This window comes from Triticum aestivum, chromosome 1A (genome assembly GCF_018294505.1).
Source record: "Triticum aestivum cultivar Chinese Spring chromosome 1A, IWGSC CS RefSeq v2.1, whole genome shotgun sequence".
Classification (NCBI taxonomy): Eukaryota; Viridiplantae; Streptophyta; class Magnoliopsida; order Poales; family Poaceae; genus Triticum; species Triticum aestivum.
The window spans coordinates 68,154,537-68,169,317 of record NC_057794.1 but is presented as its reverse complement, the minus strand read 5'-3'; the positions used below and the strand labels follow the sequence as shown (position 1 = coordinate 68,169,317).

The following is a 14,781-nucleotide window of genomic DNA, read 5'->3' as shown; positions in this document are numbered from 1 at the left end:
GAGGGCTAACGCAGCCAAACACTTGTTTTCCCGGCCGCCAAGTCAAGCATTAGCGATGTTGGTGATGCGGCGCTGACAGTTCAACAAGACCTGAACAACACTTGCGAGGGACTCAGCTCGGCGGCGCCGAACTCAGAAGAGTCAACGAAGAAAGATGATCCGCAGGCACCAGGCTGGACGAAGAGGTATGTTGATATGCTTCCACTGTATTGGTTCCTCTCAGATGAAATTGTACCTGCAATCGCGCAGGACATTCAGTTATCCTTTACATTTGGGAACAATAGCTTGAAAAACTGAATTGTGGCGGCGAGCAGCTCGTGCGAAGAAGTTCAGCCTGATGTCGTGTCGCCGCTGCTACATCTGAAAGGTTTGCCGGACAGGGCAACGTGTCAGTTGAAGATGCCGTCTAGTAATCGGGCAAAGACAACCGGCAGGCACAAGTATGAACGCGAAGGTGAGCTTCCACCCGCGGTGATGCTGTCCTGTTTGAGATGCGATTACATCAAACGGAACTACTGTATTTCGTTTGGTTCTGAATTCTGCTGGTTTTCTTACTTCGCTAGTAAATTTGTTGCTCAGGTCATCGACTTGCTGGGGCTGACAAAGATACCACCCAAGCATATATTGAAGCGACGGGCCAAAAATGCAACCAGCAAGGGATGTACTACCGGAGCACTTGCTGCACTTGCAAAAGGATCAGCTCTTGCGTGAGTCAACGCCGCACCGCCCTTAACGTCGCCGCTACCCTCTAACGACCGTCCCTCCACTAGATACAAACGTTGTCCCTCTCCCATCTCCCCTCCCATTAAAAAATGCGTACATCACTGTGGCAGTATACATCACGCTCTTATTCCCACGTCCACGCGTCGATCTCCATTTTGCCCGCGCTAACGGGAGCAGGCGCGGACGAGCGCTCTTGCGAATTTTCGGGTGTCCTCCAAACTATATAAACCGCTCATGATACAACAAGCATCACATTAGGCCAATTCTCATTACTCACACAAATGGTCGACAAAAGCGATAGAAAAGCCACACACGACCACAGTGCACCGAAACAACAGACGATGACGCTAGATGTGCAGCCAGTATCCTCGAATCCAAGGAGCACGCCACTACGTACAACGCAGTCGTCGCCGTTGCCCTCGCCCCGATGTTTGCAGTCCTACAAAATGCCAGGAAATTTCAAAGAAGGCATATACGCGCAGTGAGTCGATTCTGACTCTGGTGCAATTCATACCACTAACAAATGCTTAACAGCTAAGCAATTAAAACAGTCAAATTGATACAGGACACTGGCAAATTTGGCAGGGTGGTTGGACGGCGGATGAGGTGAGCCCATCAGCAAGGCAAGCTCGAACGAGTTTTAGGGTATGTTTGGTTTACAACCAATGGTCACCCTACCAAAAAGTTGGCTGGCCCATAAGATTTGGTCATCACTTGGATCGGTGCCAAATATTTGGCGCGCCCAGCCCGCCCAGGTCGCTCCCGTGTAAAAACTGCCAAATCGCAGGCGCGGCAGGGGCGCAGAAAACCCGCGCCAAAAAGTTGGCAGCGTTGCCCTCGCACGCTTTTCATTGTCTTCGGTGATTATCAAACGTAATTAGTATGGCAGATTAAATGGCTGGGCAAATCAACGTACGTACCTACCATACCTTTGGATCAATTAATCCCGTCTAGCGGCCGGTAACCAATCCTGCTCTCTTTTTTACAGGGGAACCAATCCTGCTTAGCACAAGCAAAAAAACAATCCTGCTTAGTAGTAGTACCAAACCGTACCAAACACTTAAGTTATCGCAGTTTAACCAAAACATCGTGGGGAGCGCTGGGGCAGGTATGGTTCTCAGGGATGAACATGGAGCTACCATCTTCTCTTCTAGCCGAGAGTTACGGCAGTGTATCTCCCCGCTGGAGTCTGAACTTGCAGCATGCATGGAGGGCATTTCCCTAGCCTCACAATGGTCTGCACTACCGATTGTTGTCCAAACCGACTGTCTAGACGTGGCCAAGCTGATTAATGAAGGAGGAGAGAACCGGTCTGAGCATATGATGATGGTACGTGAGATCACTAAACTTCTACAGGACCGTGGGGAATTTCTAGTCAAGCATGTAAGGAGAGAACAAAATGTTGTTAGTCATTTTTTAGCAAACTATGGCAGAATAAAAAAGCACACCGCGGTGTGGCTTCGATCTGGTCCGAGGTGCCGGACCTTTGTAATGCAGACATGGCTGCTGGTTGATGAATGAAATATTTTTTCCTCGCAAAGAAAAAACAAAACATCGTGGATTAAAATGAAAGACTGTCTGGATGTCACCGTTCTTTGCACGGACATATGTGATGCGCATGTGTACTTTTATACACGCCCGTTTTCCACTTGGCACATTGTAGTTAATTAAGTGTTTTGTAACACATGTCCCTTTTTTTGTTACTAAAACTGGATTGCAATCAAACCAAACACTGATCAATCCAAATTCCCAAAGTGCGCCAAGTTAGTTGGCTGCAAACCAAATGGAAGCCTACTGATTTTGCCAAAAAATGGCAAGTACAATGGCTCTAAACCAAACAAGATCAACTTACCAAAAAATTGATCATGCCCTAGCTTTGGTCATGCCAAAAAATTGATGGGGTTAGTTGGGGCACAAACCAAACACACCCTAATTGGTGGGGTTATCCCTTTTATTATAACAACGCGTCGCCAACGCGGTCCCCGGCCCGCGTGCCCGTCGACAGGCCCACACGCGTCGCCCCGATACTTCCTCCCTCCCTGCCTTGGCCGCCATCGCACCTCACCCTCGCCCCCGTCTATATAACGAGAGCCCGGCGGATACGTGTTTCACCACCCCTTCCCATCCCATCCCGCTCTGCTCAGCTCTAGTGTTTTCTCTCCATCCACCGATCGAGTGAAGCTCTCCGTCCGCCGGACGAAAGATCGACGACCATGGCGGGCACGGCCAACTGCATCGACATCATCCTCGCCATCATCCTCCCGCCCCTCGGCGTCTTCCTCAAGTTCGGCTGCGGGGTAAGCGTCGGCGCCAGATTCTTTCCTCTTTCTCCCCTCGTTCGTCTTCCCTTTTCTGGCTCGATCCACAGGTTGATAGATGCGTAGATAGATAGACAGTGACATAGTATATGGATGGAATTCTGATTACTGATAATCGTTTCTTGGCTTCTGTCTTGCAGCACGAGTTCTGGATCTGCCTCCTGCTCACCTTCCTCGGGTACATCCCGGGGATCATCTACGCCATCTACGCCATCACCAAGTAAACTAGCTAGCAAGCCGTCCCAAGTGTTCGGCGACACAATATTTTCAGGATGATTTGATCTCTTGGTCTAGTCCCTCCTTGCTTGTGTGGGTTCGTTTAATTCTTTTCTGTGTGCGTTGATGATGCGAATTCCTCCGTGGTTTCCGTGGACCGTGTGAAGAGCATCATCTTCTTTATGTATATGATATATGGGAGTTTATATATGCTCCCCGAGTGGGAATACTTCTTCTTAAAGTTAGGCTGGTCACAATGGGCAAGAACATAAGCTAGTAACTTACACACTTTCCTAGATTATGTTATTATCTTTATAGTGTGTAAGAACATCTATATAGTGTCATGCAACGATGTATTTATTAGGTTATAGACTCATTTTTTTTTAAGTGTGTGATGTTTCGGTAACTTAGCTAGTTACCACAAGCACCTCTCTCTTCATTAAATATGTGCCACATAAGCAAAGTTATATTAGAGTGTGTGATGTTACTCCTAAGTTCCTCCCCATTGTGACCAGCCTTAGATCATCATTGCCTCCCTGTTCAAGTCTGGAATCGGCCGTGATATATACTGTATGTAGTCGGGTTTCTCATTTGATTTCTTCAGTAATAATAATATAAATAAAGAAGCATCAGGTTCTACTGGGATGTAGTGAGTGCTGTTATGCAAATTTGGTACCTGTCCCTCTCGGGACAGTTGCGCACTCGCGCGTGTTGCATGAGGAACAAAAGCTGTGTCATCATGCCTGTCAGATGTGTCCTAGCCTCGCTGTCTCAGCTGTGGCAGTCCATGCGTTCCATTGGCTGGCCGCCTGTCAAGTGGACGCAAATGCGTGGGCCTCGTCATCTACGTGAATTTAACACGTCAGGAAATGGGGACACCAAGCGTCGAAAATGATCGAGCACGCGTATCTAAACGCTCCTATATTTCTTTACAGCGGAAGTATCTCTTTTTTTCTTGGAAACAAAGACGTTTTGGTTTCTTTTTAGAAACACCGGCTGCAACCTATGTGCATACTCTACACTACATGCTCGTATGATGCGAACTGAAGAACCGCAATCACGTAGCTTCGAGATTGACGTTCTGGTATCATGACCATTGGGTTAATTAAGCGAGAAATCAACACCTTTTGGGCTAGAAGAGCAACTCCTTTATTTGTATTTTTTGAAATGCCAGAAGAGCAACTCGATTGCAAAGCATTGCGCTACTGTCGATAGGGAAAAACCATTCCTTGTCCGTCAACTATGGCGGATCCTATTCCCCGCGTATGTCAGGGAATAGCGATCAAGCCTGTACTTTTTGGTTTGTATAAGCCAGCCTACTTTTGGTTTTTCTCCACCGGCTTTGGCAAGGTTATAGATCCTTCCCTGATTCTTTTCCTATGTTTCTTCTTTTTTTCTTTCTTTTATATTTTTTTCAAATTCTCATTTTTTTGAAATTCCTAACTTATTTTGCAATCACGAATTTTTTTGAATTCATACATATTGTGGAGATCATTTTTTTCAAATTCACTAACAATTTTTGAAAATGTTCATCTTTTAAAAAAATGTTCATTTAATTCAAAAAAATGCCCGCCCAATTAAAAAAAAGCTCTTGAATTCAATTTTTGTCACCAAATTTCAGAATGTTAATCGAACTCAAAATTTGTTCATCTATACCAATATAAAAAGACCTAAAAAGGTAGATCCAACTGACCTCGGCCATCGAACTAAGTTAATCCAACGATCTAGACTGCTTCAATGAAGAGCGTTACACGTGTTTAACATGCAATTAATATCATACCAAATATTGCACTAATCACGGGATTAATACACAAATAATAGTATACCTAATATCCGCGTCCAATTAATATATTGCTTAAATATTAACATGCGTTGCACGTGCGCATTTACTAGTCAAATAAAAAATGTTCATCAATATTTAAAAATTCATAAAATTGTTTTTTTTCAAAATAATGAACATTTTTTGAATTATAGAGCATTCGTTTTAAATTTGTGAACATTGTTTTAATTTGTGCACATTTTGTGAAATTCGTAACTTTTTTTTGAAATCCCAATTTTTTTCAAAGAGGAAAAAAAAACAGAAAAAAAACAGTGGAGCCCCGACCGCCATCTGGGACGATGGCGTTTGCCTCTTTGAAAAAAATTGGGATTTCAAAAACAGTAGCGCACAAAAACAGTGGAGCAGGGACGATGGCGTTTGCTCGCTGTCGCCCGCACAGGTCGGGGAATAGGAGCTCCTAAAAAAGTCCTCCCATGGACACGGTCGAATAGCCGGCGGCTGGTTTTTGTGTTTTTTTATTGAGTATGTAAAAGTAGAGACGAGGGAGCATGGATGATGGGAGCACACGCTTCCTTAAAAAAAAATTAAACATATTTTTCCTGGTTTCTGTATTTTTTTCTTATATTTTATTTGTTTTTCTTGCATGGTTGTTTATTTATATATTTTTATTCTTACCTTTTATTATATTTCTTTTTAAATTTTATTTACTGTTTAAGGTTTTCTTTGTAAACACACGAACTGTTGCAAAAAAAAACTCATGAACATTTAAAAAATACATGAATCATTCCAGTGTTTTTAGATAATTATTAAACACGTGGAAACTTTTAAAGATACACAAACTTTAAATACATGAACACCTTTTAAAATTGCCCGAGCATATTATTTAAAATGTAGATGATTTTTAAATAATACATGTGTGAACACCTTTTAAAGTTACATTAGCAGACACAAACTTAAAATATGTGTACACATTAAATATTTGAATATTTTTTTAAAAGAAGTGTACATACTTTAAAATTATATGAGCAGTTTTTAGAAGACGTGAAAAACTATGAAATTACATGAGTATATATTGAACTCGTGACCATATATTTTCAAAATTACATAAACATTTAAAAATAAGTGAAAACCTTATTAAATTACATGGATGTTAGTTAAAAAGCCCAAAGAACTTTAAATGCATGAACATTTTTTGGAAAATATGTAATCACTACTTATTAACCAAATGAACTTAAAAAATTATGAATACTAATTTTCAATTTCATAATTATTTTAGCTAGCTTCTTCTTTTAGTTCCTTCGTAATCAACATGTATCTACGACAACTAATCTTTTGACCCATCTTTGTGGTAAGCATGCTTGTATGCTGACGGACAATGAAAGCTGACTAGACTCGAACCCTTCATTCCTGATCAGCGGCCTCCTCGCGAACAACAAATTTCTAATATTTTGTGAAATAAAGCTCTCTAATATTCCTCGCTAAAAAATCACGTACGGGTTGGTATTACGTACGAGAACAACAAATTTGTGATCTTTTAGCTACATATCTTTTTCAACATCAAAAAACACGAGCCATGAGTTGCTAAAGTGATAGCTCTATTCTGAAGCTAACTATCATCCATGTTAGGTCGGGTTACCTATTACCATACAATCTACCAACCATCGTTGTGCCGTTATCACACTCCTTCAACGTTATCACACCCCTTCAGCCGATGATGATGTGCTTGATTCCTAACTAATAGCATACATGTCACTAGTGACAGACTCACAAGGGCATAATACATGATCAGTTTATTAAACATATTAAAAAATGGCCATCTAACGTTGTTCGTAGATGTAAGGGTGTTGGATCATCCGAGGGTGGTGTATCATCTAAGGGTGATGCAAGCTCTAAGAGTCGTAGATCAAGTAAGAGTGATGCATCATTGAAGGCATGTTGCTATCTCGGTTTTCCCGAGGTATAGCGCTTCTTTGTTGTTTTAGCTAGAAAATAGCACAGGTGCGATGTTGTTCAGGAACTGTTACAGATTTATGGTCCAGATGCTGACATAATTGCACAAAATTCTTGGGTCCGAGCACCTGATGACTTTTTGGTGGTGTGGCTATCAACCAATGTAGTGCATATGTAGGATTTTAGGCTGCTGTCATTTTTCCAACTATAAAATGTATGTAGTGCATATTATTTGTTCTTTTTGCTGCTGTAAAATGTTGCCCTTGTCCTTTATGGGTTGAGGCCACTAGCTAATCTTGTTTCCTCTCGCTCTCGTTGTCTTGCTCTCTTTGCCCAGGTCACTTGGAAGTCTGATATTGCCAAGGAGGACGAGAAGGCCGATGGATGTAGCTTGTAGTGCCACTTGCTCGTAATGGGGTTGCTGCTATGTGGATGGATATTTGGTGTGTGAAGTGCCTGATAGGTTGTCGTTTTGCTGGGTGCTACCTCTTAGCTCCTTTTGTATTCAACACAAGGAAGGTCCATCTTGGTGCGTTGATACCTGTCATCATTCATTCAAACAGAAGATTGGCAACACAAGGAAGGGTTGGCAGTGAGTAGTGGAGATTATTTTGTTTATGGTGCTTGACTTCTGTTGGGGAGATGATTTCATCCAGTGTATTGACTGACTTGAAGTGCATGAATGAATTTTTAAATGAATAGACGTGTTATGCTGCCAAAATTTTTAGTGAAAATCTGCACGACTTGTCAAAATTTTGTCCTTGGTTGTAACAAAACCAAAACTTTTTGGTCTTGGCTGCAAGATGCTAGGATCTTTTGCTAGTAAGAAAACCACAAATTTTGGGTCTTGGCTGCAAGATGCCATGGTCTTTTTCTTGTAAGAAAACCAAAACTTTTGTAATCAACATGTATCTTGGACAACTAATCTTCTGACCGATCTTTGTGTTAAGCGTGCTTGTATGCCGATGGACATTGAAAGCTGACTAGATCGGGCCCTTCATTCATGATCAGCGACCTGGCATTGAAAGTGAACTAGTGGGGGTAAGGTGGGCGTATATATAGGATAGACACAAAAATTTGACAGTAACACACCTTTTTGCATAGTTCGAAGGTTTTGAATGACCAGGTTAGAAACTCCAAAAATAACTAAAGGAGGAAACTTTCATATAGCTCGGATGATCATACCAGAAGGCGTTAGAGGCTCTAACCGACCTTTGACTCACATGCGCATGCTACTGAACTCATTTAGAATTTCTGATCTAAGATGGGTAGGAGGTTATGAGTCATGTACATAGTAGCGCACAAGTTGTCTGGTGGCTTCAAATGGGAGGTGTTCGTAGGAACTGAAGGAAATATGCCCTAGAGGCAATAATAAAGTTTTTATTTATATTTCCTTATACCATGATAAATGTTTATTATTCATGCTAGAATTGTATTAACCGAAAACTTAGTACATGTGTGAATACATAGACAAACATATTGTCCCTAGTATGCCTCTACTTGACTAGCTCGTTAATAAAAAATGGTTAAGTTTCCTAGCCATGGACATGTGTTGTCATCTGATGAACGGGATCACATCATTAGAGAAAGATGTGATGGACAAGACCCATCTGTTAGCTTAGCACTTTGATCATTTAGTTTATTGTTATTGCTTTCTTCATGACTTATACATGTTCCTATGACTATGAGATTATGCAACTTCCGAATACCGGAGGAACACTTAGTGTGCTATCAAACGTCACAACGTAACTGGGTGATTATAAAGATGCTATACAGGTGTCTCTGATGGTGTTTGTTGAGTTGGCATAGATCGAGATTACGATTTGTCACTCCGTGTTTTGAAGAGGTATCTCTGGGCACTCTTGGTAATGCACATCACTATAAGCCTTGCAAGCAATGTGACTAATGAGTTAGTTGCGGGATGATGCATTACAGAACGAGTAAAGAGACTTGCCGATAACGAGATTGAACTAGGTATGATGACACCGACGATCGAATCTTGGGCAAGTAACATACCGATGACAAAGGGAACAACGCATGTTGTTATGCGGTTTGACCGATGAAGATATTCGAAGAATATGTAGGAACCAATATGAGCATCTAGGTTCCGCTATTGGTTATTGACCGGAGATGTGTCTCGGTCATGTCTACATGGTTCTCGAACCCGTAGGGTCCGCATGCTTAACGTTCGATGACGATTTGTATTATGAGTTATGTGATTTGATGTAACGAAGGTTGTTCGGAGTCACAGATGAGATAACAGACATGACAAGGGGTCTCAAAATGGTCGAGACATAAAGATTGATATATTGGATCATGTTATTCGGACACTTAAAGTGTTCCGGATAGTTTCGGATAAAACCGGAGTGCCGGAGGCGTTACCGGAACCCCCCGGGGAAGTAATGGGCCTTAGTGGGCCTTAGGGGAGAGAGAGGGAAACAACCAGGAGGTGGCACCCCCAAGGGGAGTCCGAATAGGACTAGGGAAGGGGGCGCGGCCCCTCTTTCCCTCTCCCTCTCCCTCTCGTTCCTTCTTCTCCTACTAGGACTAGGAAAGGGGGGAGCCGATTCCTACTTGGAGTAGGACTCCCCCCCTTGGGCGCGCCCCCTAGGGCCGGCCGACCTCCTCCTCCCCTCCTTTATATACGGGGGAGGGGCACCCCATAGACACACAAGTTGATCTTTAGCCGTGTGCGGTGCCCCCTCCACAGTTTTACACCTCGGTCATATTGTCGTAGTGCTTAGGCGAAGCCCTGCGTCGGTAACTTCATCATCACCGTCACCACGCCGTCGTGCTACCGAAACTCTCCCTCGACCTCAACTGGATCAAGAGTACGAGGGACGTCACCGAGATGAACATGTGCAGATCACGGAGGTGTTGTACGTTCGATACTTGATCGTTTGGATCATGAAGACGTTCGACTACATCAACCGCGTTACTAAATGCTCCCGCTTTCGGTATACGAGGGTACATAGACACACTCTTCCCTCTTGTTGCTATGCATCTCCTAGATAGATCTTGTATGATCGTAGGTAATTTTTTTGAAATACTGCATTCCCCAATAGTGGTATTTGAGCCAGGTCTATACGTAGATGTTATATGCACGAGTAGAACACAAAGAGTTGTGGGCGATAATAGTCATACTGCTTACCAACATCTCATACTCTGATTCAGCGGTATTTTTGGATGAAGTGGCCCAGACCGACATTACATGACCGCGTTCATGAGACTGGTCGTACCGACGTGCTTCACACACAGGTGGCTAGTGGGTGCCTATTTCTCCAGCTTTAGTTGAATCGAGTTTGACTACGCCCGGTCCTTGTTGAAGGTTAAAACAACACACTTGACGAAAAATCGTTGTGGTTTTGATGCGTAGGTAAGAAAGGTTCTTGCTAGAAGCCCGTAGCAGCCACGTAAAACTTGCAACAACAAAGTAGAGGACGTCTAAGTTGTTTTTGCAGGGCATGTTGTGATGTGATATGGTCGAGACGTGATTATATAAATTGTTGTATGAGATGATCATGTTTTGTAACAGTTATGGGAAACTGGCAGGAGCTGAGGGAGTCCTGGATTAGGGGGTCCTCGTACAGCCGGACTATATACTTTGGCCAGACTATTGGACTATGAAGATACAAGATTGAAGACTTCGTCCCATGTCCGGGTGGGACTCTCCTTTGCGTGGAAGGCAAGCTTGCAAATTCGGATATGTAGATCTCCTCCCTTGTAACCGACTCTGTGTAACCCTAGCCCCCTCCGGTGTCTATATAAACCGGAGGGTTTAGTCCGTAGGACAACAACAATCATAATCATAGGCTAGCTTCTAGGGTTTAGCCTCTACGATCTCGTGGTAGATCAACTCTTGTAATACTCATATCATCAAGATCAATCAAGAAGGAAGTAGGGTATTACCTCCATCAAGAGGGCCCAAACCTGGGTAAACATTGTGTCCCCCGCCTTCTGTTACCATCCGCCTTAGACGCACAGTTCGGGACCCCCTACCCAAGATCCACCGGTTTTGACACCGACATTGGTGCTTTCATTGAGAGTTCCACTGTGTCGTCACCATAAGGCTTGATGGCTCCTTCAATCATCGGCAACAATGTGATCCAGGGTGAGGTTTTTCTCCCCAGACAGATCTTCGTATTCGGCGGCTTCGCACTGCGGGCCAACTCGCTTGGCCATCTGGAGCAGATTGAGAGCTACGCCCCTGGCTGTCAGGTCAGGTTTAGAAACTTAAACTATACTGCAGACATCCGCGGAGACTTGATCTTCAACGGATTCGAGCCCGTGTCAGGTGTGCCGCACAGTCACGACGAACATGACTTAGCTCTGCCGCTAGACAGTGTTCGGGAGATCACACCTGTGGCAACTCCGGCCGTTGATCCGGAGTAGACCGCGTCGTCCGAGGACGGGTGGATGGACCCCACCACGGAGGCCGCACACTCAGCGGCGATAGAGCCGAATACTGACTTCACCTCCTACGAGACCTGTGTTGCCGGATCCTTGGATTCGTCCCCGGCCACGGGCTCCGAACCGCCTGCGTCTGTGCCTATCGAATCTGATTGGGCGCCGATTATGGAGTTTTCCTCCGCGGATATCTTTCAGCACTCGCCCTTGGGCGATGTGCTAAATTCATCAAGGTCTCTCTCCTTGTCAGGAGGCCCTTGGCCGAACTATGACCGACTGGAGTGGGAAGCGGATGACGGAGAAATTCGTTGCCCACCCACCACCCACTTAATAGCCACTGTCGATGACTTAACCGATATGCTTGATTTCGACTCCAAAGACATCGGCGGTATGGACGATGATGTAGGAGAGGAACAGGAACCACCGCCCACAGGGCGCTGGACAGCCACTTCATCACACGATATATACATGGTGGATACACCCAAAGAAAACAATGACGAGGAACGGAAGGATGCAACGAAGGATAATCCCCTCGAGAAGCAACCAAAGCGATGACGTAGGCGTCGCTCCAAATCCCGCCTCGGTAAAACAACGATAACAGCGAATAATACCCCGATCGACTCCAAAGCAAAAGACGACCACATGGAGCCAGCGACAGAGAAGGATGAACCAGCGGACGGCGAACATAGTGCGGAGCCGCTGTCCCATCACGGCTGAGGGAGTCCTGGATTAGGGGGTGTCCGGGTAGCCGGACTATACCTTCAGCCGGACTCCAGGACTATGAAGATACAAGATTGAAGACTTCGTCCCATGTCTGGATGGGACTTTCCTTGGCGTGGAAGGCAAGCTTGGCGATGCGGATATTTAGATCTCCTACCATTGTAACCGACTTTGTGTAACCTAACCCTCTCCGATGTCTATATAAACTGGAGGGTTTTAGTCCGTAGGACAACTTCATCATACAACAATCATACCATAGGCTAGCTTTTAGGGTTTAGCCTTCTCGATCTCGTGGTAGATCTACTCTTGTACTACCCATATCATCAATATTAATCAAGCAGGACGTAGGGTTTTACCTCCATCAAGAGGGCCCGAACCTGGGTAAAACATCGTGTTCCTTGCCTCCTGTTACCATCCGGCCTAGACGCACAGTTTGGGACCCCCTACCCGAGATCCGCCGGTTTTGACACCGACATTGGTGCTTTCATTGAGAGTTCCTCTGTGCCGTCGCAATCAGGAAGGATGCCTCTTCCCGTCTTTAAAGACGGCGCCGTTACTAAGGGAGCCTTGGCTGTTGGCCAAACTCTCCGGCTAGGCGGTTTTTTCATGGCCGCCTGTTCGGCCGTTGCACTGACGGTGACCTCTCGGGTCATCAAAAGCAATCTTCACGTCAGCTCGGAACTCGTCGAGCAGTTAGATCCAATGGAGCTCTCTTCCGTAAACGAGCTCTTGGATCACATCGCCTCCTTGGGGGTCACTACGGATTATGACCAGATTGGGCTTAAACCCGATCTAAGAGAAATTAATTCTCCCCAAGTCACCCATCACGTTGCCGTGGTAGAGGCACAGTGCGGCGACTCTTCATCTATCTTAAGGACTAGCTACGTCCGGAATCCCAATCCCTCCAAGCCGGATACCTGCAGAGGGGAGGATGTAACTCAAGACCTGAACTTAGAATCAGGCAACGGGCTAGATTCACTGGACAACATCCAAGAATCCAAACTTCAGAGTTCGGAAACTCCTTGGCCTCTGAGTCTTAGATTGGGTGAAGTTCCGGACTTAATTCCACCCACCCACCCGAACATAAGCGATCTATCCCAAATCAGGCAAAAGCCCGAAGAAACAGTACATCATTACTGGGCAAGGTTCCTCCTGGTTATGAACAGGATAAAGGACTGCCGCGAGGAAGACGCAATCTCAATCTTCTGCAATAATTGCACAGACAAGGGAATCCTCAACGCCACAAGTCATCATGATCTTACACACTTCGCTGACTTAGCGTCCATAGTACAAAAGTACTGTGCGATGGAAAGCGCCCGGAAAACCGAAACTAAATTTTGGGACAATCTGGCCCTGAATAGAAACCTCGTCCGAAATAAAAGGGTGCATCATCATCAGACACCCGGGTTAAAAACCAAAAAACCAAAACCCTCTACAGGGCATGGAACCGTACTGGAGGGATGGCTTAATGAACCCTGTAAAATTCATTGTACAGAGGACGCCACACCAACTCATAGCCTCAGAGCATGTTGGATACTCCGGCAGGTGGCCAAAAGGGGCGAAGATCTCCTAATTCCGGAGGCCGCAGAAAGCCACCTCAGGGACTCTAATACAGTCTTAACAGTCTTCGAAACTTTCGCATCAAATAATATGCGAAAAAGAACACTCCACAACCTCGCTGAAGTCTATCAAGTAGCAACAATAAACCCATGGAGTGACACGGCTATTACTTTTAATGGCAGTGATGAACCTAAATTCCGAACAGCTCGAGCACCAGCCGCATTGGTACTCAATCCTATAGTGGACGAATTTCGCCTCACCAAGGTACTCATGGACGGAGGCAGCGGATTGAACCTCATTTATGAGGAAACCCTTCAAAAAATGGAAATAGACTGGAACCGCATTGAGCGAAGCAGCACAACCTTTAGAGGAATAATCCCTAGTCGGGAAGCGCGCTGTGCAGGAAAAATCACACTAGATGTGGTGTTCGGCACGCCGGATAATTATAGGTCCGAAGAGGTCACATTCCAAGTGGCCCCGTTCAGTAGCGGATACCACGCTCTGCTGGGGCGGGAAGTGTTTACAATCTTCCAAGCAATACCCCATTATGGGTACATGAAGCTCAAGATGCCCAGGCCGAACAGAATCATCACTCTCGCTAGTGATCCGGACATAGCACTCCGCGCCGAAAACAAGACAGCCGCATTGGCCCTTGAGGCACTGTCCGAGGCCCTAGCGGCTGAGGAACTGACTACGCTGCGCTCCACGGTAAACAGGGACGATGTGATACTCGATAGAAGATCCAAGTCCACCTCTTTTAAACCAGCGGATGAAATAGTCAAATTCTAGGTCCATCCAACGGACCCCAATAAAACAGCTTCCATCGGGGCACGATTAAACCCCGATGTAGACGCCGCACTACGAGAATTCCTACGGGAGAACTGGGACATTTTTGCCTGGCACCCTTCAGACATGCCAGGAATCCCACGCAGGCTGGCCGAACACAGCTTAAATATCCTAAAAGGATTCAAACCTGTCAAACAAGCCCTTCGGCGTTTCTCTGAGCCCAAGAGACAGGCAATGGGAGAGGAGCTAGCCAAACTATTGGAGGCCGGATTCATCAGAGATATAAAACATCCGGACTGGCTAGCAAACTTGGTGATGGTA

At 45.1% G+C, this 14,781-nt stretch overlaps 1 protein-coding gene across 1 annotated transcript; it reads left to right on the top strand.

Moving 5' to 3' along the window:
• Positions 1–2,761: 2,761 nt before the first annotated feature.
• On the top strand, positions 2,762–3,902 carry LOC123190524 (hydrophobic protein LTI6B). The gene is made up of 2 exons (XM_044603186.1): positions 2,762–3,020; positions 3,182–3,902. The coding sequence occupies exons 1-2, from the start codon at positions 2,937–2,939 to the stop codon at positions 3,263–3,265; spliced, it is 168 nt and encodes a 55-aa protein (XP_044459121.1). The 5' UTR covers positions 2,762–2,936; the 3' UTR covers positions 3,266–3,902.
• Positions 3,903–14,781: the final 10,879 nt, after the last annotated feature.

Coding starts and splice junctions, on each gene's coding strand:
- LOC123190524 (XM_044603186.1), top strand. CDS start 2,937: ATGGCGGGCACGGCCAACTGCATCGACATCATCCTCGCCATCATCCTC. Junction 3,021..3,181: donor TCCTCAAGTTCGGCTGCGGG/GTAAGCGTCGGC, acceptor TCTGTCTTGCAG/CACGAGTTCTGGATCTGCCT.